This window comes from Grus americana, chromosome 4, assembly GCF_028858705.1.
Source record: "Grus americana isolate bGruAme1 chromosome 4, bGruAme1.mat, whole genome shotgun sequence".
Lineage (NCBI taxonomy): Eukaryota > Metazoa > Chordata > Aves > Gruiformes > Gruidae > Grus > Grus americana.
In genome coordinates, this window is record NC_072855.1 from 57,777,129 (window position 1) to 57,802,603 (window position 25,475).

The 25,475-nt window shown below is 43.6% G+C and overlaps 1 protein-coding gene across 1 annotated transcript in view; it reads left to right on the plus strand.

Moving 5' to 3' along the window:
• The first annotated feature begins 8,220 nt into the window (after positions 1-8,220).
• Positions 8,221-25,475, plus strand: part of MCUB (mitochondrial calcium uniporter dominant negative subunit beta) — a 53,036-nt gene continuing 35,781 nt past the window's right edge. Inside the window, exon 1 of the mRNA XM_054824567.1 lies at positions 8,221-8,543. Within this exon, the coding sequence (XP_054680542.1) occupies positions 8,415-8,543 (129 nt within the window). The 5' untranslated portion in view covers positions 8,221-8,414. The remainder of the gene's footprint in view (positions 8,544-25,475) is intronic.

Genomic DNA, 25,475 nt, shown 5'->3' on the forward strand with positions numbered 1-25,475 from the left:
AAAAAGGAGAATGAAGTTTTTAATCTTGTTTTTCTTACACCTGTCCACCTTTATGAATTGCTGGTTGGTATTTTCTTAAAGCCACCACACTAGAGGCATCAGCAAATACCGATCTCCAATTACACCCTTAATCATGTTACCATTAAAAGAAAAATGACAGTTTTAAAAAAGGTCAAGAGTGTTGGAAGGAAGTACTGTTTGGCTAGCAAGTAATATAATATTTCTTTCCTTCTGTTTATCAACACAAGTAGAAAGTCTCTGCTTGTGAGACACTGAGGCTTTGTGGGATTCTTGAGTGAAGCGTTTACTGGCATAAGAATCTTCAGCCATGAGGAAGAGTTGGTGATAATTAACCCTCTTGGTAATCTGATAGCCATAGGAAATGTTATTCTCATAAACTGTTTGGAAAAAGTGTTTAAAAAATTAACAGAAGATTTTATTTTAATGTTAGTAAATAATTAAGGAAAATACTGTCTTTTGTTAATAACTGCTGTAGATAGGATGCTTCAAACAAATTCTACAGGCTGTAAATCCCAGCTTTTCTGAATACAAAATGTTACTAAAAATTCCCTGATGCTTCCCTAATGATAAAGCCAAGAAAAGTAAAAAAACCCCAAAATGTGTAGCAATCATCTGTAGCTAAGGAATTTTTTCTGCTTTTCTTTGGTGGCTGAATACGCTGCCTTCGTTGTCTGGGGTGGAGCTTAGGGAAAGCCAGGAGTAAGAGTAGAACTGGAACCACTGGTGTGTGTGCTGGGTGTCTTCAGCCAGCTTGCTGAGAACGTGCCTAGCTTCTGAAAGACTGGTGCTTTGGCTGTCTATCCAGATGTTGGAGTTTAGCAATTTCTTGTGATGTGACTGTTTCTAAGTGCCTTCTATTTTTGTTCAAAGTAAAAGGCAATTTGAGTTTCCAAGCTCTCCCCTTTCCCCCATCCAATTTCCAGAAGTACTTTGTTTACACAAAAGCATAATTTATTCTTGGGAACCAAGCACGAAATCTTTCAGCCTTCCAAACACGTATTTGGAAAATTTAAGAGTGGCAAGTGCCTCTGCACCCGTGACTGTGGCACCTCTAGCAGTGCGGATGGGGTGCGTTGGTTCTGCAGGAGGATCGCAGCCGTTGAGAAAAGCAGCGCACGAGGGGTCTGTCAGCTGCTCCATCGCTGCCAAACCGCAGCTAGATCGTCGAGCGGCAGTGCCATCCACCTGCTCCCGCATCCTGCCTCCTTTGAGAGTGACTGCTGTCCGATGGTCTGGGGTGAAACGCGAGAAATCCCTAGCGCGCAGGTTGTCCTACCCTGACTTGCATCTCTGCCTGATGTATTTAGGGATCAACTTGACATGTGAAACCCTGTTGGTGTTTTTGCTAATCTGAATAACTGAGTATTGTTGACCTTAGAATGAATAATTTCTTCTAATGAAAAGCTTTGCAATCTAATCACCTGTGAAGAAAAGTATAACTTTTTTCTTATTTCTGAGAGTTGCTGAACATCGTTGCTTCCTGTGCTGGGGAGAAAAGGAAATACCAAACTGCTTTGTACCCTTCTTTCTTTGATACACTGTTACCATGTCCTCTCCTTAATTTGCTTTCTAAGGCTTTCAGTTTCTTGGTGTGTTTAAATTTTTAACAGTGTTCCATCTGTTCTCGCACCACCTGCCAGGACTATACTTGAGATAGAGTGCCTGGTACTATGCAAGGTATCGCAAATGGTGTTGCATGAACCGATTTACATAAAGGTGGGATATCACCACCCTTTTCTACTCTTTTTCATCCTAATTTCTTGTTACAGTGAACTTTGTTAACAGTAATACCTGGTTCTTTAAATAAGTGTGGTACAAAAATTAAGTTCTGTTACGGCTTCCTGGAGAAGTTTAAAAAGCAAAAAGGCAAAACAAACCTGTGAACTACCTTCCCTCCTCAATGGCAGTTTTGTAAGGTAGCAGGAAGACTCAGCTCCTTACTTCAGAGTTTAGGACTCGCCTTCTAAAATAACTAGAAGCAACCAAAGTCTTACAGAAACTGTGCACATTATGGAAAAGATCTAGGCAGGACTGCAGGGTTTACTGAAGCAAGAGTTAGGACCTCTAGAAATGTCCTTCAGCTTTAACTTGTGAATTTTACGTCAATCAAATGTAAAATGGCTTAGAAGCCAGCCTTTTCTCCAACAAATTGTCATGCCCCTCGCAGTCTTTCTTCCTTAACCTAAAACAATAACAGAGTGGACAACATATCACCTCAAAGGGAGGGAGAACTACTACCCAGACCAAGAATATTACCACAAACCAGTGGCAGTATATTTTCTTGGGAAATGAGTGGGGTTGGAATGGATGCTCAGGGCCCTAAATATTTCCATAAAATGGGATGTCAGAATTTTTAGAATGAAGAAGATTGTGACTCAGAGTTCGGGCTCAGCTCTGGTGTTCGTTTGTAATGACTGATGTGAAATGATGTAACAAAACCAAACAGAACCTGCGTATCTAGGCGTGCATGGCTTCCTGTGGCATAACGGGTGTTTATGCTTGTTTGAGGAGTCCTTTGTTATTGCTGTTGGCAGTTTTTGGACTGTAAGGTATTTCTTTATTTATTTCAGTTCCACTCTTTCACCTTGATTCCACGGTCTCTTCCGCATATTTGGGTGAATAGTGTGCCGAGGTGTGCGTAGCTGTTACTGACTCTCAGTTACCAGCACTGAGTACTTGGGCAGAGGTTTCGCTGAGGACCCCTGACCGCAAGGATTGCGCTGTGCTCTGCTCTGAGCACTCATTGCTTCCTGTCCCACAATGATGACATTCAATTTATATGTTCTCACGTTTTAAGCCATGAGTCACTCAAAGGTGTAGTGTAGGTCATAAATACTGCCTGAGTGAGGAAAACCATGTACATAAACACAGGGTTTCTAACCTCTCTGATGCTGCAGGTGCCGAGCTCAAGACTCGAGCTCTATCGCTGTGGCAAACTGGGGCAAAAGGAACCAGAGCCTGAAACCGGCCGAAGCTCTGCCCGATGCGGGTGGTGTATCAAGGCAAGAGGGAACAGCTGAACTTTTCCATCGTGCTACTGCTCTCTGATGACAGATTGTCCGGCCTTCAGCAGGAGCTGGGCCTGGAATGGCTCCAGAATGAGGAAACCCTAAACGGGAGATCTCCGCCCTTATTTTTCGGGTGCATTGGTTGTGTATTTCTCCCTGGAGCTGTGGCCGATTTCCCTGTGCAATGGTGCCAAAAGGGGAATCTCTTTCCTGTCCCCACGTGCTCCCGCCACCTCCTTTGTGTCAGTGGCAACAGTTGGGTGACTACTTGTCCTGAGACAGGGGCATTCACAACCGGGCAGCCAAGTAAGCTCTCAGCACAGATTCAAAGAATGCCTACGGCATTCATGCCACCCTATACAAGCCATTCCTATCGGTTTCAGCTGGCTGTTCCTGCAAGGTCTTGACTGCTCAGCACCTTGAGGGACAGGGAATATAAACTTAATTTTATCCACCAGAAAAGATGTTAGTGACAGGGACCTGGAAACGTGCAGGGCTCTTCTCTTTGGGGTTGTAAGGAAGGCTCATTGCTGAAGAGGTGCGCTGGTGTTGGGATCTGCTGCGCAACGGCCTAACGGGCTGCTAAAATTGTACTGGGAACATGAAATTAAAACCTGATATGCTCCTTCCACAACTAGAACAAACTTGACATTGAACCAGTGACTTTTAATATTAACGTACTCAAACAACAATTTGTGTTGTAGATGCTATTCTGGGCAAATTCCTAATGATCTGGCCTGTGTTATCACACTGGGATCAATTTAAATGTCAACTGCAGCCTTTCCCTCTTGGACAAGTTCTTTCTTAACCTGAACTTTTTTTGGGAGATGGGCTCTGGACCATATTCCATGTGCTGATTTCCTGCCTGGTGCAAGCCATCTTTGTGTGTGCAATCCTGACCTGAATAATAGCTTACTGCTTAGCTGTGATAGCTTTTTGAGATTTTTGTGCATATCAAGTGATCCTGTGTGTCAGTCCTGTGTTAAGTTCCTAAATGTGATAATTATTTTTGTAAAAATTTTTGCTTACTATGCATCTAAGATAAATTTACAAGCAAGAGAAAGCGTAGAGGAAAGTCGAAGCAAACAAGGAAACACAGTAAAAAGTCTCAGAAGAGGGAGGAAGAAAAGACAACTGTGGATGATGCAACCTCCCTATAATCACGAGTCAGGTCTCTGCTCTGCTGACTTCATGCTCCAGTGCAATTTAGACAGCCTGGCAACTCTGTAATAAGAGTGTAATTTACAATCCTCGCCTAGTCTAAGCACTTCATTCCTTGAGTAACAATTTATCTCTGTAATTGGAGTCCAGGTCTTTTCCCATGTGGCATTACACCTTCCAGCACTTTATTTAGAAAATCTTATGGGCATGATCCACAGCTCTATAGAAAATACAGAGCTTTTCTTTAGGTTCTGTGCGCTTCGGTGATAGGTCTGAACCGACTCTTCCTTTACAAAAGCAGAAGGATTGGTATATTAGTACTGGCAGAGCTAACATTTTGCAATGAGCTCTTCTTCTATATTTTGAAGAGAGTTTTTTGCTCTCTGTGCACTGGGAGGGATCATAGTTTTCCCTGCTGAAAAAGTTTGTCTTTACATTGAAGAGCCACAGTGCTGTTACTATTTCCAGAAGGAGCGAGACAACTTTGTATGCTCCTCGCTTCACAAAAACATATGAGTTTGGGTTTCATCCTTGTGACTTCTGGGAAGATTCAGGCTGTTTGACTTGTAATGGCCTTACTTGGAATTCTGCAAGCAAGGCTTGAGATCTTAGCTTGTATTTGCTGCTGAAGAGGAGAGATTTTGCAGCAGCTTCTCATTAATAAATCTCTCAGTAGACACATTGATTTTGGAACACGTATCACGTAATTTTATTCCATTCCATTATATTTTCTGGTTTGAGCTGTAGTATGCAATAGTTAAACCTCTACCTGTTGGTTTTCAAGTAAGATACATTGGGAAGTTTTGTTCCAGGGGGATGCTGGAAGTGGGAGGAGGAAATCCTCCTTACTGCAGGAGGACAGCATAGAACTGCCTTGAGGGGAGAGCTTCAAGCTATCTGCCATGGGTTTGGTATGGTACAGATGGGGACTGTGAGTTTTGTCGTCAGGTTTTTCCTACTCTCTCTCTCTCTCTTACCCCCCAACTCTGGAAAGGTACCTGTGAACAAACAAGGAAGCATTAAAAGAACTGTGATGAAGCAAGCAAGACAGAGGATGAGGAAAAGGGCTCTGGTTTCCATGTAATCATAACTGCAGTAAGCATATTTGTTCCCTTGAGTGATGGCAACATCATCCTATAATTGGGATCCTGATTCATTTTGTCACCGGACTCCTATAGCTGGCTAATGAAGATGATTACCCTGTAGTTAGGCTGTGTGCCTTCCCCTTCTGAACGTATTTGGAATATGATGCACGGCACCTTTGGTTGCGTTCCTCCCTGTGGTGAGAGATCTCTGCTTTTGCAGTTTTGTGCCTCTGACAATTGAGTTGGTGGGACATGTCTGGAGTTGGGGTGCTCTCCTGGGGCTTGATATTTTGCCCAGGGAAAAAGTTCTTAATTCAGAAGATCATCTTTGTCCTTCTGTCCTACCTTAAAGTTTGTTTGGTTTTTTTACCTCAACAAAAATTTGAAACCAATGCCGTGAGATTTATGAGACAGACCCTTTGCCACTTGGGAGCAATGTGGCCAGGGTCCCTCTTATTCCCCCTTAGCTTTGCGCTTCCCTAGAACTCCATCTGGTTTTATTTTAGTAAATAGTTTCCTCTTTAAAAAATGTCCCTGAGAATATGACTTGAAACATTAAATCTTAATCCATTTTCTTACTGGAACTGAGGCCAGTCATGTATGTATAATACGACGACAAGACCCCTGATGCTGTGCATGCACAAATCACTCCCCTTGAAGTGCCATTTCCTATTGGCAGAGCACACAGATACCAGGAGAGATTAATTTGCATCTCAGAGAAGCAAGCTCATTCCAAGCTCGTTTCAAGTTAACGTAATCTAACTCCTTGTTACCAACTACATTATAAGCACAAGGCGGGGAAAAAAGGCAAAAGTTTGGAAACTAGCAAGTCATCCTAAAAGCTGTCCCCTTGAACAGCCTTCAGGTCCAGACCTTATTTTAGTGGTTGCACTCAAGAAATGTTGCTGTTCACTCTGTTTTATAGCTATTTTAATGGTGTCTGTGACCGTAGTGATGTTTCACAGGATGGTTTTATATTTACTGTATTCGATGGGTATGAACAGATAAACACAATGATAGTTTTATGTAGACTTTTCTGTCAAGTGTTAATTATGTATAATGTTAGTTTAGAAGTGAAGTACATTATAGGTACATTTTGAGGTACGACTTGGAAAAAACCCGAAGTTACAGTGAACAGTGAGTACTTACAGTGGAAATTGTAAGACACAAAACATGTTGCTTAATGAACAAAGCAGGAGTTGCCTCATAAGGCAATTTGAAAGGTGTGAAAGGTAAATGTAGGGTAGGTTTTTCAAACACTCAAAGAACTTTTAAAGCAGAGTACAGAAAGTGTAGCACTGTACAATGACCAAAACTAATCAAGACTTTACAACTACCAGAAAGGAGGTTGTAGCCAGGTGGGTGTTGGTCTCTTCTCCCAAGTAACAAGTGATAGGACAAGAGGAAATGGCCTCATGTTGTGCCAGGGGAGGTTTAGATTGGATATTAGGAAAAAATTCTGCTCCAAAAGGGTTGTCAATCATTGGAACAGGCTGCCCAGGGAAGTGGTTGAGTCACCATCCCTGGAGGTATTTAAAAGCTGCGTAGATGGGGTGCTTAGGGATGTGGTTTAGTGGTGGGGTTGACAGTGGTAGGTTAACAGCTGGACTTGATGATCTTAAGGGTCTTTTCCAAGCTAAACTTCTATGATTCTAAATGATCTCTTTTCTAGTCCTGATACTGATTTTTTCCTCCCTAAAGAAGATAATTTTGATAAAAACATTACTATGTGGTAGGAGTAAAAAAAAAAAAAAAAAGCTGGTTACCATGACCTGGTTACCTCTGCTTGATGACAACATAAATATTCCATCTTGAATTAATATACTTAACCCTTTAATCCTTTATTTCACCTTCAGCAACTTCATGGATATTAATATAATTTGCTTAATAATGTTACATGAGTCCAGAAATTAACTCTTACTTTAGCTAAAGGAAAATTACTTCAATAAAACTTGGGAATTTTTTCTATGATAAATATTAATTGGGATTGTATCACACCTTAATGCCTTTGGGAGTCAGTGCCTGTTAACAGTGCAACTTCTCTTCTTCTGCTGTCACCTGAATAGATTGCAGTGACCCTGCGATGGGAATGAGTGGCTCCATGAGCTCAGCTGCATAAGCTTTCCCTTCCAGCGCTCGGAGGATGGACACAAGTGGGGTCTTATTTAGTCCTCCAGAGCCATCAAGTCTGCAATCAGTTGTGGAGGTTTTCTGTGACGGTCTTTCAGATCTGGAACAGCCCAGTTTCTAAGATCCTTTTGTCATCATCAGGTGAAGTTGGTTTTGGTTAGTGCAGCGTTGCTTTGGAGGAACACCATAAAGGGCAGCGAAAGCTGAGGAATACGCCACTTTCCTCCGTTTCCCTGATGTATTGCCATGGGTCTGGTGTGCTTCAGTGGTTTGTACCGAACACAAAAACCTACATTTGTGAGCAAGGAGATGCTGTAGGATAAAGTGATACCAAACAAATGACCAACTAGAAAAGGGTGAAGCCTTGCTGATCGCTCTACTGCTGTAAGCTGAACTTTCTTGTAGAATAACAAACTCCGAGTGCTTTCCTTCTGTGCTTTGCCGTTCATTTCTGTGCTACCAGGATGTGTTTATTCCACTGAAACATGGCGGGTGGCAATAGTCCTGTTCCTCAAAAGCAGGCCCGTTGGAAAGTAACTATCCAATACCCAGCTACATAAAAGGCAGGTGTTCAGGTAAGACAGAAATTTATGCTTCCCTTAATCTCATTTATAAATACACTTACTGAAATCCGTTTTCAATTGCACGAAGAAGAAAGGTGCAGAAGACGGGGGACAGCACCTGTACGTGAAGGGCGGTGGGTTGCGCCCAGCCGAGGCACCGAGTGGACGGACACCCCCGCCCACCCACCCACCCGCGCATCCGCTGCTGCCCCCGCCCGCCCTGGGGATCGCCCCGCCAAGCGGGACGGAGGGAGCTGCCCGGCCCGGTCCGGCCCCTCCTCGGCGGCTGGCGGGAAGGACAAGAGGAATATCCACCCGGCCGCCGGAGGAGACGCCCTCCGCTCGGGCTCGCCCACGCCCGGCGTGGCAGCCAGCGCCGCCCGCCCCGAGCCGAGCGCGCCCGGAGGCGGCCCGGTCTCCGCTGCCGCCGGAGGAGATCCAGGACGATGCTAGCAGGGCTGGGGCGGGCGGTGCGGAGCGGCTGGGCGCCGGGCAAGCGGCAGCCCCCGGCGCTGCTGGGCGGCCGGGCAGCGCGGGGCAGTCGGGATGACTGCCTGCCGCCCTCGGCGCCTCAGGTAAGCCGGGCAGCGGGCGAGGTTCACCGCGGGACGGCGTCGGGGAGAGGCGGAACTCCCCCTCGCGGCTGCTGGCGCCTCGCCTGCCTTCCCCCCGGCGGCGAAGCTCCCCGGCCGCCCCCGGGGCCGCCCTGAGGCGCGGAGGGACAAAACTTGGGGGAAGTTCAGCGTCGGCGCGGCGTTGCCCCGGCTGGGCTGGAGCCGGAGGGGCTCCAGGGGCTCGCTGCGGGGCCCTCCCGGCCCGCTGCTGCCTCGCTTCCCTGCGGCCCGGGGAGGGAGGAGGTTGCGGGAGGGGCCCCCGGGGCGAGAGGCGCGGTGAGTCACGGCCGGGTGAGCCGCTGTAACGGCGGCGGTGTGGGCACAGCCGGGGTGGGCGGCGGGGGGGCCGGGGCCTCGCCAGGCCTCCGTCCTCGCGGCTTCGGGAGTTTTCAGGTGTTGCGTTGCTTTTCCCGCTCTGAGTTGGTTGGAGAGTAATAGGTGAATCACGGGCTGCTGTTGTAAAGTGCGAGAAATAAAATGGGAGCGCAAAAAAAGAAGTTTTCCTTATGTGCTCTCGTGGAACTGCCTCGTACGTATAAAAGTAACGAAGTCCATCTGCCTCTGAGCTCTTGGCTTTAAGAAGTCTCAGAGATCCTGTGAGTAGGAAGGATGATGGAAAACAAGAAGGCACAGTGACTTTAAAAAGTAAATATCTGCTGGGACGTAGGACAACGCGTTTGTAGAGTCCTGGACGACAGCCTGCTGGGAGAGGAGACAGTGTAATCCGTGATTATTGTTTTTTAAGAATAGAGATGATATATGTGCCTGCTGAGATGGAACACAGCAAAACCCGGTCCCTGCGTCCGGAGCCCGTCCACAGCAAGGGCGTCTCTGGGGCGGGTGGTGCCATCCAGAGAAGGAAGCGCAGGGCGCTCTGGGGCGCGTTACTGAGCGGCTTCCACAACTGGGGTCTCAAACCCCACCGTGGCAGTTGGAGCGGAGAAGTTGTGCAGAATGGACTCTGTACTTCTTGCTAAGAATTTTTTGTGCAAGCTATTCAACGACCTGGTATTAATTTGCCCCACTTCTGTTAATGTGAATGGCCCTTCATTGCTTTGTCACGTGCATATATGAGGACAATTAAGAAGGGAATTTAAGATAAATATTGACTTAGCCTCCTTAATCTTCTAAGGTTCAAACAGTGTGCTTAAAAACATCTTGCACCTCACTGAGAGCATTTACACTGTCATTCAGCACACAGTGATATTACATATTCAGTTTGTCACCTCTAACTTCTCCAGGGTACTGCTTTGCAGACAAGCTTCATGCTTTTCTAAGGCTCTAAAATGAGACCAAAGGCTGATAAAGCTTCAGGAAGAGACACCAAAAAGGAGAGGAGGAGGAGGAGGAGGAAAAGCTCTTGCTTTGCCAGCGCTGCCGTTTATAAGAAAGAGTAGGAAAAATGATCAGCCCTGTTACTTCGTGGGATGGAACACGACGGTGACGTGACTCAGGAATTAAAATCTTGCATCAAATAGGTGAAGGAAAATTCTAATTGGGAAAAGTGTTTAATGCAAAATTTTGTTTATTTCTTGAGTGGAAATTTTTGGAATAAATTAATATAAAATGCTTTTTATATATGCATTCCATAGTTCCAGTTTTTCTACAGAGTTTCTAGCATGCCAGATAACGGAACACGTTTACTGATTTCCCCCGTCTGTTTCCATCTTTGGATACCTTTCAATTTTTTGACTATGTGTCTGCAGAACAGTTCAGGCAGTTGAAATATTTGTTCTCGTAAATATTAAATGAATAGTCTGCAGCTGTAATTTCAAGCTAGTGAAAATAAAAAATGTCCCAATTGTTATTGCAGTTGCTTAGCTCTTGAGATTTCGATGTAATGCAGAACGTCAGACTGTGCACATCTTGTCCAGTGCAAACTGTTGTGGTTATTTGATTTTTTTTCAGCAGTATTTTTCAGTTTAGATTTTTATTTTTTTTTTCAATCGTTGCTGTTGTGTGTTGCTAGCTCTGCTGCTTGCCATTTGGGTGACCAAATATTTGCTCTGGAAGGAAAGGTTGGAGTGCTTGCGCGGGGCTGAGGAAAACAGGGCTTGGTAGCTTGTTGCCTTTGTGCTTGGGGTGGTCGGGTGCCATCGCAGGCCGTGTTGTCCGGCTTCTTTCGTGCTGTGTTTGGCGATGGGAGTTGGTTTGCCCAAATACGTTTTGGGGCATTGACTGTAGGTTTCCATTTGGAAAACCAGAGGTGATGCTTCAGTGGCCACGCAGGGTTGTAGTACGTGTTCTTAATCACGTACTGTGAGATACTCAAGTATTGACAAGCAGATGTGTAAGTAAGTATTTGTGTGCTGTGTTTTAGACTAATAAATACACTGCCGTGGGAGCAGACAAACTATTTTGCAATGGTTAATTTACTGTAATTTCCTGTAAAAGCAGGGATTGCTGTCCTAAGAGTTTTATCCTTAATTGTTAGCTTCTTAGCTCCACTTTTAGACAAAATCACAACTCTTCTGATAGCTTTGATTAGCTGCTTTGCCTTTGTAGCAATGCTTACACAAATTCCTCTTAGTTTTGTAAAGTTCAGCTTTTTGTTATGTGAAGGTTTTTCTTTTTTTCTTTTTTAAGTGGCTGGTGCTTAGGCAGACACTTAGATTTTCAAACTAAGTGAAGCATGTTCTATTGTGTTCTTTGGACAGACTTGCTTATTACCCATCATTTTGTTCCCAAAAGGGTGCAGTTCATTTTGCTGGAGTCCTGGATTAGTAATGCTGCAGTTATTTTGCATGTGGTAAAACCTAAAGGTTGCCAGCGCTTTCGCTTCCTCTTCTCTTGCACATTTTAACTCCCGCAGCTCTTACTGAGAGAAACACTCTGCTTGCACTGCGCTCCGGGAGGAAAAGCTTCCCTCCCTGCATCGCAGTGGAGAACAGATGTGTTAACACAGAGTCAAAGCTTAAAATTGCTGGGTGGTTTTTTGGGGGGGTGTTTTGGTATATTCATAAACCTTCTAAGCCAGGAAACGTTGAAGGGGCTGGATTTAATTTCTTTTTTTAGATGATCTTAGTTTCTCTGTAGTGCTGAATCCGACTGATCTCCAACTGTGTTGCTTTTTATGGCCATTCATATATGTGAGATTCCCAGTTCAGTCCATACTATGGAGATCTGCACCAGCATGCCTGCATCACTGGGGATGAGCGGCAACTGTGGAAAATGAAGCCTGGGTTATGCAGTTTCTCTTAGCTTAAAACCAGGTTTCTTTGCAGTCGTGCAGCCCCGTTCTAGCTAAAACTGTTATCTGTCCTGTATGAAGATGCGGGAGTGGTGACATTGCAAGGTTTGCTTTGAAGAGGTATGAGTGAGGGAACTACAATGGAAAAACTTAAATAAATTCACATTTAAAAAAAAAATAAACATCATTAATTCAGAATGCATTCCATTTTTGTGTGCAAAGCTCTCTCAAAATTGTGCCTCTGGAATACATTGGTGAGGGGAAAGATTGTGTGTAAGCTGGCAAGATCAAATTGCAAAGGCTTCTGTGAAAAACATTACGGATTTGTTTCTTCCTTGATTAGGATATCACGTATGCTTGTTGCTGAGGGGAATTTTCTTCCTAGTTGCAAACTGCAGCCAGTAGAAGAGTCATAGGTTTTGTTTATCTGCAGAAAGCAGAGAGGGGTTTATTTTTGTTTTGGTTTTTTGGTGTTTTGTTTTGGGTTTTTTGTCAGTTCCCAGTGTCTTCCATATCTGTCAATGTTTCTTTTAATGCTTTCAGCTGATAAGTTGTTGACTACCGAGTTCCTCAGACTGGCTTTTTTCCTGTCCTTCCTGTTAGTTTTTATAGTTATTCTTCTTACTCCCAGCATTATACCTATCCACTTTGTCCTCCAGTTGTATCAGTGAAGATCTAAATGTTTCCAGATAGCCACAGAATAATTTGAAATGTGGGTTTGGTGGGGTTTTTTATTATGATTTGGATTTTTAATTTTGCCCTGTTCTCTTTCGCACATACTCTGCTGTTGGGATTTCTAAGTTACTCTGTCACAGCAGCAACCCCAGGATGTCCCAGGCAGCTACAGAGAAGTGAATTATCATTGAGTGTCTTGTGCAGCTGAATATTTCACATAAATGTGGTTAAATTTCCTGCTTTGTATTTTCAGCCTACTCAGGTCCTTTGGAAATTGAGATCTAACTGGGGTCAAGAACTGGGAGTAATTTGCGGCGGCCGGGCCTGTTTTCCTGTCTTTCCTTCCCGTTGAAAGCCTTGCACAACAAAAGTGAGCTTGTTGATCCAAGTCTTGTTTTCTAAACAGAAACCTTGCCTTTATACTGGTGTATATCAACAAAAACACACAACCCACTAAACTGTTTGTTTATGGAAGTCCTCTTCACTCTTACAAATACTAATTTATAAATGCCCTAAAAAGGCCATTTGGGAGATTTCCGGCACTTGCTGTAGGCAATGTGCCTGTCTCAGCAAGTTCGTTTATTTGCCTTTGATACTGGGTCTGTGCCAGAATAACAGGACGGCATTGGCAATGGCTGCTAGCCATTTGCTGTTGTCTCTTCTCATCTGGCAGCTGGGAGGTGGCTACATTTGCTCCGAGAAATACACTTCTAGGGAGAGATGTGATGTATAGCACAGAAATTCACAATCCTTTGTACTTCTACAGGTAGTCTCTTATACTGCTTTTCTGTGTCTTTTCTTTCCAGTACAGTTTCTGTACAATAACTCAGTGGGTTGTGTGATATTCTTGTATGTGCATATATAATTACCTGCAAAACACCATTTATTTTGGAGGTTTAGGAAATTTCTAATAACCAGCTTCACTCAGTGTTTGAAACTGGCATCAACAGTGTGACTTCCCAAAATTGTTGGTGGTTTTTTTCCAACAGGGCAAATGACAGAAAAGAGAAAAATTGGGATGTGTAGATCAAATCAGCTCTCTCTGCATAGAATATTAGAATGGTTTTTTGCATATTCTGATTAATAGATGCGTGTCTTTGGTGTTTGTGTGACTATGGCAATTCCTAAGAAAGGAAATGAAAACCGGCTCCTGCAAAGTTGGAAAGGGTGCAGTCGTGCTCTTCAGGATCACAGGCTTAAAGAAGTTGGAGCTTTCGTGTGCTAAGTAGAGGCTGCGTGGTACTGCAGAAAATGTAATGAAACCCTAAAACTGAAATGCTGGTCTAACATGACTTATCTATGTACTATTATACTATGTATAATATTTTAGCAAACTTCCTGAAGAGCTTTCTCCTATGTGATATGGGAGTAATAGGCTGTGCTTCCCAAAGGTCAGAAAATAAATGACTCCAAATATATGCAACAGGCTCATGATAATGGAAAATAAAAATTTACATAACTTCCTGTTGATAACCGTAGTGACATTGTTTATTCATTTCATAAATTTTTTTAATTTAGAATGGGGATAGGAATAGTCATACCATGAAGTGCTAACTGTATCGGGTGCTCTATGGGTCATAAAGTAGATGACAGAAAATGATGCTGTGATTTCATTTGAAGTGGATGCTGTGGTCATCCAAACATTGCTGTAAATGTGAGTAATTTTTTTTTGTTGCTCATGGGATGAGGAACATCTAAGTCTGGCACTGTTCCTTCTAGCACTCTGCGCAAGGCCCTTACTCTCAGTTTTTGTGTACCTGTAAAGAGGCTAATACTAAACCTCTAGAGGATGTCTGAGAAAATTGCTTTGCAAATGCCTTGGGTGCTCTGAAGATTTACCACAAATCACTGAAGTGCTGAGTACTTAATGCTGTTTACAAACCTAGTGCATGTTTTAAGAATATAAGTCTCTTCTGATTATGTGGTTTGGGTTTTTTTTTCTTTTTACATTTTTATGTTTTAAAATCATGTTTTAAAGCTTACAGGGCAAAAATGTAGACCCTATTCCAGAGCTTATAATATCCTAATTTCTGACGAAGTGGAAGAGGAAAGAGAGGAAAACACAGATTTTTTTTGTTTGATTGGTTTTTTGGTTTTTGGGGTTTTCCTTACCTTCTGAAATCCTTCTTACACAGAAAGATTTCTGACATCGGAGAGGCAGCAAACAGTATGCTTGTTCTCAACATCTAGTTAAAACATGAAAAATCTTGATTTTTTCCCCCTTCCCCTTGAGGGGAAATGAGCTGAAGGAAAAGGAATGGAATAGCTGGGCTTGCTTTCTCTAGGACCATCTTCACCCTGACGCACACTTGCAAGTCAGCAGCAAAGGTTAGTTTCTCTTTGGGTTGCTCATTGCCGGGGGTTTCCTACAGCCAGGTGAGAAGGCAATAAGCTCTTCTGAGCCTGGAGGTGTTTCACAGTCACTTCTGGGCCTTGTTAATAGTGATGTTAATTAGGTGTCTGCTAAGGGCATGTAACACAAGCTCTTGCTCTGGGTTGGTTTCTCTTTTGTGCTCTTTTCCAGAAAGATGAAAGGGAGAGACAGGTTCTCTGTGTTGCTGCCTTGTCCTCTGTCTTGGTGTCACGATATTGAGTAATAACTTGGTGATTAGGTTTACGTGGGGAAGAGGTGGCTTTTTATAAGGTCACTTCTGCGACTCGTGACTTCTCACTGCGTCGTCTCTGGTATCCCAAGCTCATCTGAGGAGCCCAATGAACAATGCAATTAAGCTATTTGTCCTGTGAGCTCACGTAGGGAGGCTAGGAGGACAGTTTTCAGGCCCGCAAGTTATTTGCTGTGACTTTTTCCATCCCCAGCTGACCCATGAGTCCTGGATCATCTTGAAATTGCATCCAGTGCAGGTATTCTTACGTGCTGTCCCCACTACACTTTGCGTTTGCCAGGCAGGCTGCTCTTTAATTCCTGCGATACGTGGAGAGTGGCTTGGTCTATCAAAGTGTTGCTGTACACTCCTTTGTAACTGACACAGCGTATGAGGAATCTGCGACGTGACCATGGTGAGGATAAAGGGCTTACGGGGAATGCTTGACCCAAAGTCCATGATCCCCAAGTGCTGGGAGAGCACGGATCTAGACTCTGAAGGTCAGGTCCGTCACTAGTAAAATAAATCCCTTGTGTTAGAACGACTATTTACTGTAACACAACAGCTGAAGAAGGGAATAGAAGTTAAAAATGAACATTGTTTGGCTGCCTGCCTACTAAAGATGGTAACTTTTGTGGCCCATGAACTAATTCTCCAAGGGGGGGCTGGCTGGGGTAAGTGACCTGCTACTCTGTGTGGAGGAGTCAGGTGTCAGCAGTCGTTGCATGGATGAACAAATAAAACAGGCTTTGTGTTTGATGGTGACTGGCAAGCACAACCTCCCCTTACTGGTGAGGAAACGTTCTGTACTCAGGCTGAAATGGAAAAAAGATGCTTACTGTAAAAATGGGAAATTTATACCTTTTAAAAGCTGCATTTATCATGATGAGCACAGGCAGTGCATCTTCAAAAGGAGAGAAAAACTGAATACATTATACACAGGCAAGATATAATTTACTCTTTTTTTTTTTTTACTTCAAATAAACAATTTTGAAGTAATTATCTTCACATTTACTGTCTGGTCATTTTAGATCAAAGTTACTTCAGTCTTTACAGTCTAGTCAGATGGAGAGAAAAAAATTGCCTTCTTTTAAGAAATGTTTTGTTTATCTGCCAAGTAGGCAGCAATTTCATCTTCCCAGTATTTCCCCGTTGCTACTTAAACATACAGAAAGAGACCACGAAGTTGATTTAGAGATCACAAAAGCATCTTTAAATGCTTTGTATGTTTGCCAGAGTGGAGGAAAAATTACATTGCTGCTCTTCCTGGCAAATCAAGCTTAATATATATCATGAGGACATCACTTTGGTCAGAGTGCCGCGATGGGGAAACGAGTGCTGTCCACGTACAGTGCAGTCGCCTGTTTTATCTGAAGCGCTTCTGCCGTACTGTTCACAGAACAATGTTCCTGCAGTTTCGTTTGAAGTTTCTTTTTTTGAGGGCCTGACCTGACCTCCTCTGTACCTTCTCGTGCAAACTATTCATTATTTGATATTCTGTACTTGCTTTTTGAACCAGCCTCTCTCTGCCTGTGACAGCCCACCTGTGACCATATTCCATGGTGCTATCTGTGGAAGAAAGACCTATTTTTTTTCATAAAACATATCCCTCATCTTTAAGTGTTTGTTCTAAATAGAAGTATGAAGGTGCCAGGCCCCTGAGATGCAGCAGCATCTATGCTCCTAGGGACCTCTGTGGCCCCGGCTGCTCCTTGTCCGGCCCCTCTAGGCTGGAGTCCCTCATGTGAAACGTGGTCACGGCAGGGTTCCTGGTCCAAGGAGCAAACCTAGCGCAAATGGGGGTTCCCAGTGACAGGGGCGGAGGGAGGGTTGGTGTAGCGGTGGGCTCGTGGCCAGGCTGAGCTAGGCAGAGGCTGGGTGCTGGAGGGATGGTTCAGCTGGGAGTGGAGCAGAGAGTTTGGCTAGCCCAGGATATGCGGTTGAATAAGTGTGTTGGCAAATAATCAAGTTTTAAGTTAATTGCAATAAATTAAGGTGGATTAAACTGTCTAAAAGTGTTAGAGAAGATGGCAAACCCACTGCATAACCATAAGGTAGTTTGGCTTCCTCTTCTGCAGATGCTATCTCTGCCTTGCCCTAGGGAAGGAAAGAAGCTGAAAAAAATGTTTGCAAACAGTGAAATGAAAATGATTACGAAAATATAAGCCCAGTGGAAGAAATAAATCTGTAATAAACTTCTCACATAGTCTTTATTTTAAGTTAATGGTCCTGCTGTCCTGAATGCTGTACCCAAGGCTAGCAATTCTGAATCAGCTGAGTGTTGGAAGTCAAGGATCTTAATCAGTGGCTCAGGTAAATACTTGATGCTGTTAACATATATAAAATAGTTGAAACTTACAGGCAGTCATCTTCCACAGCTATATCATAAGAGCTGTGTATCTGATTTGCATATCTTACATGTTTTAAGTAGAACAGATACCTGTGAAATGGCAAGGTTAGGAGTTTATCTTTGCTTCTCCGTGGATCAGCTTCAATTTACTGGCCCCTTCCTTCCCCCCTCCCCCTCCTTGCAGCTTTTGAGAATTTTAGAATTCCGGAGAAAGCTACCAGGAAGTTGTTAACAACTCAGCAGCTTCTTTAACTTCTTTAAAGTTTACACTGAGCTCATGAATTCAGAACCTAGGCAGATGAATTCCTCAGCTCTGTAAATAAAACTGGTTTTTAGAGCACTACTCATGCTAATATTTTTAACTAAAGGTAGGAAGTCTCTTAAATTTGGGGAGGGAGGGAATGGCGACACAGCAATTAGTGATCTTGAGCAATGTTTGCTGCTGCTGCCAGAGGCAAGAGGGTGAGTCTGTCTCTTCTGCCTTCCACTGGTTTGATTTGACTGCTGCATAGCCCCAAAATATGTTTAAACAGGAAAATGGAATCAAGTCCGTGGGGCTCTTTTGTGAGGAGCTTTTGTGCTCAGTAACCAAATGCCATGATTCAACTCTATCTGTGTTAGATGGGACTTTGCTTTTAGTTTACACGTTCCCTTTTAATCTTACGTGCTGCTGGTGGTATCCTGGATTCTTATTAGCGCCTTCCCAAAGGCTGCTTTTCAATGAGCCCTTAACTATTCAGGCACCGTGTTACTTGTGTTTGTGGCACATCTTGTGGCAGTTTGCTTGTTGGTTTTTGAAGCCATAGTGTGTTCCTTGTAGTATCCCAAAACGTGAGCCTTGCTAAAGGTGTAACACAAGGAGACTGTGAAGGTTTGGAATGGGGAGGTCCCTGGGAGATTTGCCCTCAGTTAGTTGGCTTGGGCGATGACCCGCTGCAGGATGAGTTGCAACACATTTAAACCAAGAAAAGTCTAATAAAAATCTTGAGACAAGATTCCTGCCAGACTGTATTCCCAGTCATCAGCACCACAGCAGTATCTTTTATCTTGCAGTCAGTTTTGACTGGTACAGTTTCTCAGCTAACTGCAATGGCTTTCAGTCAAAACCAGTTTCTTGTAAGGCACGTAACACTATCTTTTGCAGAGCTCGAGCTAGTCCCAATTCAATGTGCAGACACTGAAATTTCTGCACTAAGTTTTCTACCACTTTTTTCTCATTTTAATTTGTTGGTTGTTTATTGTACTAATTTTAAATAACATTATCTGAAGCCATAAAGTTTGATGTGCTGTAGGATACGAAACTGTAGTTCATATTTAGGTCTGTGTGCTTTAGTCAGAAACCAAAGGTGTGCATTCAGTGTTTGTAGCCTTTCTGGTGTAATCAGGCGTGCTCAGACGACTGCAGTTTGAAGGCTTGGTCTTGCAGTGCCCTGTAACTGTAAGCAAGCTGGAAATGTGACTGAGCTGGAGTAATTTAGAGAGACATAGAATCATAGAATCTTTAAGGTTGGAAAAGACCTTTGAGATCATCAAGTCCAACCATGAACCCAACACCACCATGTCTACTAGACCATGTCCCAAAGTGCCATGTCTACACGCTTTTTGAACACCTCCAGGGACAGTGACTCCACCACCTCTCTGGGGAGCCTGTTCCAATGTCTGACCACCCTTTCAGTGAAGAAATTTCTCCTAATATCCAATCTAAACCTCCCCTGGAGCAATTTGAGGCCGTTTCCTCTTGTCCTATCACTTGTTACTTGGGAGAAGAGACCAACACCCACCTGGCTACAACCTCCTTTCAGGGAGTTGTAGAGAGCAGTAAGGTCTCCCCTCAGCCTCCTCTTCTCCAGACTAAACAACCCCAGTTCCCTCAGCTGATCCTCATCAGACCTGTGCTCTAGACCCTTCACCAGCTTCATTGCCCTTCTCTGGACAGGCTCCAGCACCTCCATGTCCTTCCTGTAGTGCGGGGCCCAAAACTGAACACAGCACTCAAGGTGCGGCCTCACCAGAGCCGAGTACGGGGGGACAATCATATCCCTAGTCCTGCTGGCCACACCATTTCTGATACAAGCCAGGATGCTGTTGGCCTTCTTGGCCACCTGGGCACACTGCTCGCTCATATTCAGCCAGCTGTCGACCAGCACTCCTAGGTCCTTTTCCTCCAGGCAGCTTTCCAGCCACTCTGCCCCAAGCCTGTAGTGTTGCCTGGGGTTGTTGTGACCCAAGTGCAGGACCCAGCACTGAGCCTTGTTGAACCTCATAGAGTTGGCCTCGGCCCATTGATCCAGCCTGTCCACATCCCTTTGTAGAGCCTTCCTACCCTCCAGCAGATCAATACTCCCTCCCAACTTGGTGTCATCTGCAAACTTACTGAGGGTGCACTCCATCCTCTCATCCAGATCATTGATAAAGATATTAAACAAGACCTGCCCCAAGACTGAGCCCTGGGGAGCCCTGCTTGTTACCGGCTGCCAACTGGATTTAACTCTGTTCACCGCAACTCTCTGGGCTTGGCCTTCCAGCCAGTTTTTTACGCAGCAAAGAGTGCACCTGTCTAGGCCATGAGCTGCCAGCTTCTCTAGGAGAATGCTGTGGGAGACCGTGCTGAAGGCATCAAATAGCCCAGGCCCTAAAACTGAATTATAGCTGTTAAACCATGCGTGGTCCTTGGAGTACTGGCACCAAGCCGTTCATGGCAGTGGAAGTGTTAAGTGAGTATATTTTGCTATAGAGCAGATCCTGATATGACTTTAATCTGGGCAAACCATCATAGTGGTGCTGCTCTTCAGCATTTCATAATGCTGCACGTGCTGTTGCTTGTTTTCTTGAGAATTGGTTACTGTTCCTTCTGCAATGGCCGTGTTACCTTTCTCGAGAACAGGGCTGTAACTGTCTTGGGGGACTCCCCTGAGCCAGCAGATGAAAGCTCTACTCTCGTTGGCATTCAAATATAAATATAGTTTTGGGTTGTTGGGAAGTAAGACCTTATAACTGTGCACTTTACCACTAACGATTATAGCACATCTTGTCTTACTTGGCATTAACTATCGGTAGTTAATGGTTTTCTTGACATATTGTAAAAGCTTTTGTGCAAGTTATGAAGATTTATAACTAATGTAAGAAGTAACTGCATAAAGTTACATAATAAGGTCGATGCTATCAGAAGTTATTAACAGGCTTAAACAAAAATGCTGATGTTGATTATCCGTATGTTGCTAATAATTTTGAATGTCATATAACATTTAGAATTCAAACCCTTTGATACTACTGTTGGCCTTTGTGGCGTTCCTAATAGTTTTCCAGATTTTGGATGAGGCTCTGCAGCGGTGGATCAGCCTGTTGTGTAATTCAATGACTCAAGGATTTGAGCTTTAAGAAAAATACACAGCACCTCGTGGCAGCAGTCGGACCAGCGAGGTCCACCAGAAGCAGCCAGCAGCAATGCGCTGGTCCACAGGTCAGTGCATGCTCTTGTGGTACAGGCTGATCTTATCTGCAAGCGTGCAAGAGAGAAATAATGTATTTCCATGACACAAAATTTGAAATACGCCGTATGCACGAGCAATACAAAGTTCTGGAAGTGGCCATCATAAAAAAATAGTCAGCAGCAGCTATTCCTAGGTCTGGAGCTGACAGGGACCATCTTCTCTGCTGTTTTTTTTATTTCATTTGTAGCCAAACTCAAACCTGGGATGGCAGGTCACACATTACATTTAAATCAGGTGGTTGCTGGTGTCAGAAAGGCTCCCTTAGTGCTGTTAGAAATTCACTGGCGTGTGTCATTTAAAATGGAAAAAAAAAAAAAAAGGCAAACCAGTTTCTCTCTCGTAGTGTTGCTGACACCCCACGTAGCCCAGCGCAATCCAGTTGGCCCTCAGTCTGTGTGTATCTCCTGCTCCAGGTGCCTCTCTGCTCTTTCGCTTGGGAGCTCGCTGTACGGTGCAGCCCAGAGCCCTGCGGAGCAGTGAGGGTCGCGCAGCTGCAGTGCTGCTTTCTCAGCCGCGCTTGGGTCGTGGTTTTCCCTGTTCTCGGGGGATCCGCTTCAGCGGGAAGCTGTAGTTGGAGGAACTTGTTTTGTTTTGTTCCCGGCTTTCACGCTCTGTCCCTGTCTCTTTATACTCTGTGTATCCATAAAACAAGTGAGGAAAGAGGTTTTTCAGTATGTTTATTAATCCATACAAATCCTCGCTCTTGGAACTGGCGCACTGAAAAAGCATATTGCAGCAAAATATGGTGGTGTCAAAGAGATTGTGACTGTATTTTCCCTCGTACTTTCTTCCAGGATGATAGGTTGCAAGCGTGGTTATGAGTCTGTTGCTCACTTGTTGTTATTCAGGTATTTTTTCTAATTTGCTAGACTTTTAATAAGCTATCACTGAAAAAATTCAGACACTATTTTACACTCCAGGAAAACTCTTATTGAGTCCTAAAGGTGTTTGTTACAAGGTACTGCAGCTTCTCCAAACTGCAGCTTTCTCAAGAAGATGCGAGTTTTACAATGTGAGAAAGATGTACAAGAATCCTTTTGCTGTGTATTTGTGGGGAGCTCAGCTCAACTCCCACTGTCTTTCTTCCTCACCACAAAGCAACAGACAGTCTGTGAGCATGGCCGATCCCGTTTTCTCCATTTCGGTAGGGACGATGGTGAGTTGATAGTCCTGGGTATCTGCATTTCATGTTGCAGATGGTATTGGATGCAGACTGGGCTCTGTGGGCACGATTATGCTTTCCACTGTGGCTCGTTCTGAGTGGGCTGCTATATCCAGAAAACACTGTCCATATGGAGAGACTAGCTGGGATCCTGGAAGCAGCGCGTAGCTGCTCAGTGTGTTGGTGCACCTGGACCAGAAAGCCCTTCTGTATTGCACGGTGTGTATGTAGCATGCACCTACAGAAGAGGTAGCAGTGGTGTCAGAGCTGCTTCAGGATGCAGCTTTTTGTCAAGTGTCAAATTCACAAACAGAAACCAAAAATATTCCTTAACGAAAGTAGATTATAGGGTACAAAAGACTTTTTCCCCTCTGTATTTCTAGCAGTGAATATATTCTGTGTCCACTTCAGTCACTTGACAGCAAGCAGTCCTTGAATATTTTGTGTGTGTGTATTTTTTTTTTAATGTCATAGCTTCTCAGAAACATTAGGCACTTATTTTCTAAACAAAATATTATGGTTCTGTGTACTTGCCTTCCATTAGGATTTGAGCTTTTGAGACAGATTTGAATAGCGGGTTTTTTTCAAGCTCTTTCATAGTTAAGAGACTAATACATTCTTTTATAAAAACTGAGATTCTTATCCTGTAGACAAGCAATTATAAAAGATCTGAAAAAAAATAGCACAAGGATTTGGAGCATGTGCATATCTGTGAGTAGCTGATGGATATGTTTTGCTGGCTGGGATTGGACTTTTTTAATTTGTTTTTTTAACTTGGTCAGCAGTATTGACCTAAGGTAAAGCTTGATTGAATGTGAAGGGTGTCGTTTCAGAAGGGAATGGGTTTCAGCATCAAATTGATTTTCCAAACAAAGGAAGTCTGATTATTGCCTTGATAATGTTTCAGCTATTTTCCCTCGAAGTATTTTTTGATCTCATTCAAAAACTAAAAACACTTTCAATTTTAGTGTTCAGCCTCTCCTACATAGTGAAAGAGTCAGTTCATCTGTTCTAGCGTGATTTAACACAAAGTAGCTTGAGCAGATATTGTTTTGCTAGTAGAATTTACAAACTGCTCAAATTAAGAAAGATGTACCAGTCAAAGCACTACTTGTGCTGGTACAGCTCCATCTGCAGTAGGAATTCTGCCTTTTGAAACCTGTAATGAACAGAGATTTTTCCAGCCAAAGTCCTAGAGTTGGTGGAAGCCAAGGAACTGGTGTTAATCCTAGTTTAAGATCTTTGAAGGAAGAAGAATCGGTGTAATTATTTACCTGTTTTGCATACGTGAGATGTTTCTACATGGACAGGCTTTGTTGGTATATTACGAATCTTTTTTGTGAACACTGACAAACAGGAGACATAATATTTATAAGCATGGTTTTCGAGTTTAATTTACAGCATTTACTAGTCAGCTGTTTTCTGTTTACTTTGAAAGTTCTAAGCTTAAAATACTTAGAATAGCATGCTATCATTAATATTAATATACTTACACATTTAATTTAGGATAGGATATTTAAAATAATAAGAAACATGAAAGAATATGAGTGATGCTCTGATAAACGTACAGGGAAGTCTCAATATCTAGCTGTGTAATTGCTTCTAGATTTTACTATTGATTGATGATATTCTATATTGTAGCTGATAGCTTTGATAGTTAATGGGGAAGAAAAGTGGGGTGGATTTATTTTTTTTATTAGATGCTTCAGAGCCAGTAGTAGTAGCTAAAGGACTCGCATAGATAGATAGATAGATATCCTGTGTCTTAGTTGAGATGTTTCCTGATGATAGCTATATCGATAAGCTCTTTCTAATGTTGATAACGCCTTAGCAGAGCTAATGTGAAAAAAAATTTAAAAACATGTAACGCCATCTTTTAGATCTTAATTACAGCGAGGCAAGAACTAAATCCAGTGTTGAGCCAGCTGGACACTAATCACATCTATCCAGTGATGCCATGAATCAAGGTGAGCAGCTTCTCAAGAATAACACGTCAAATTGTCTTTTTCTTTGCTAAAGCAGAGGTTAAGCGTGCTGATAGGTACTCAGTGGAAGCCAGAGGTGCTGTCTCTCAAAGAAGCGAGATGCTGCCAGCCAGTTAATTGGCAATATCTTGCCTCTAAGTGAGGCAGCAACTCTCAGATTCTGTTCAGTGTAGAGCTCTGTGGGAGTCCAGAGCAGGGAGCTGGTGACTCTCAATGCACTGGGACGCCGGCCCTGTGCCAGCCTGCCAGCGTGGTCTCCAGCATTAGCCACAGTGCATCTTTTGGCACCAGCACCAAGGGATGCTGAGCTCTCCTTTGTAGAAAGGACAGAGGCCAAACTGGAAGCTGTTTTTTCTCACCCGCTGGCAAATACAAAATAATCGTCTGTTTTGTTGCTACTAATGCTGAAGTAAATTTAACTCATGCTAATAAAATGCTTGCAGAGAGTCTCCTGCGTTTTTAGTGGAATACAGAAGTGAAACAGCTGGTGTAATAATGAGATCTGCGGCTTGCTATGGATCCAAAGGTGTGTTTGGGAGTGCAGTCCTGGCATCAGTTTTCTAATGGTGCTGGTGACAGTTGAGCTGGAGATACAGAAATAAGTGATGTTCTACATTCTCATTAAAAAAAAAACATTTCTTCTGTTGAAAATACTCTAACTAGAGGGTTGTGCTGCAAATCAGAGATACGAATGAAAGCTGCTTTGTCATATCTTTGCAGTGGCACCTAAAAGATGTAAAAAGAAATTGTGATGTTGCTTAGACCCACAGATGTGTCCAGAACCGCAGATTGGCCCTTTGGATTTGATGCCTTTTGTAGCATTTTAATCAATATGAATGTACTTGATTTTCTTAGCAAATAGATTTACAGATTAGGAGCCTGTAACTCCTGTTCTTGGAGTTTTAGGTAGTGCATATTCTTTTCTGCAAGCTGCTCCAGTGATCCTTTCAGTTTTGAATGCTGACAGGAGCACGGCTTTAGAGGATTCAGTTGAGACTTTTTCCTAGGGAGAACTGAACATTCTGGATACTGTCAGCATAACTTTAACAGGCTCAAGGCATAAGGAAAGAGGAAAAGAAGAGGGAGAAGTGATGTTTGTAACTCCAGCCACTCCCTCCTTCAAAGTCCGCAGGGAAGGAGATGCCTCGAACAGACAGTGGCCAGGACTCGTCTTCCACCCTCAGAAGGCTGCAAGAAATTGGGGCTGCTCTACACTTGCTACTGACCTTTCCCTGTAGCTGCCGGGGCCTGGAATCGGCTGATGATTTCTTCCATGCCTGCCCTTCCCCACCCCAGTCTATACCCAACTGGAGAACAGTTGGTCCATAGCTGTGAAATGCCACCCCTCTGTCTCCTCCCAATAATTCTAAAGACTAAGAATCATTCTCCCCCTCTGCTACCACTTGAGAAAAGGGCAAGTTTTCCTAATCTGTGAAG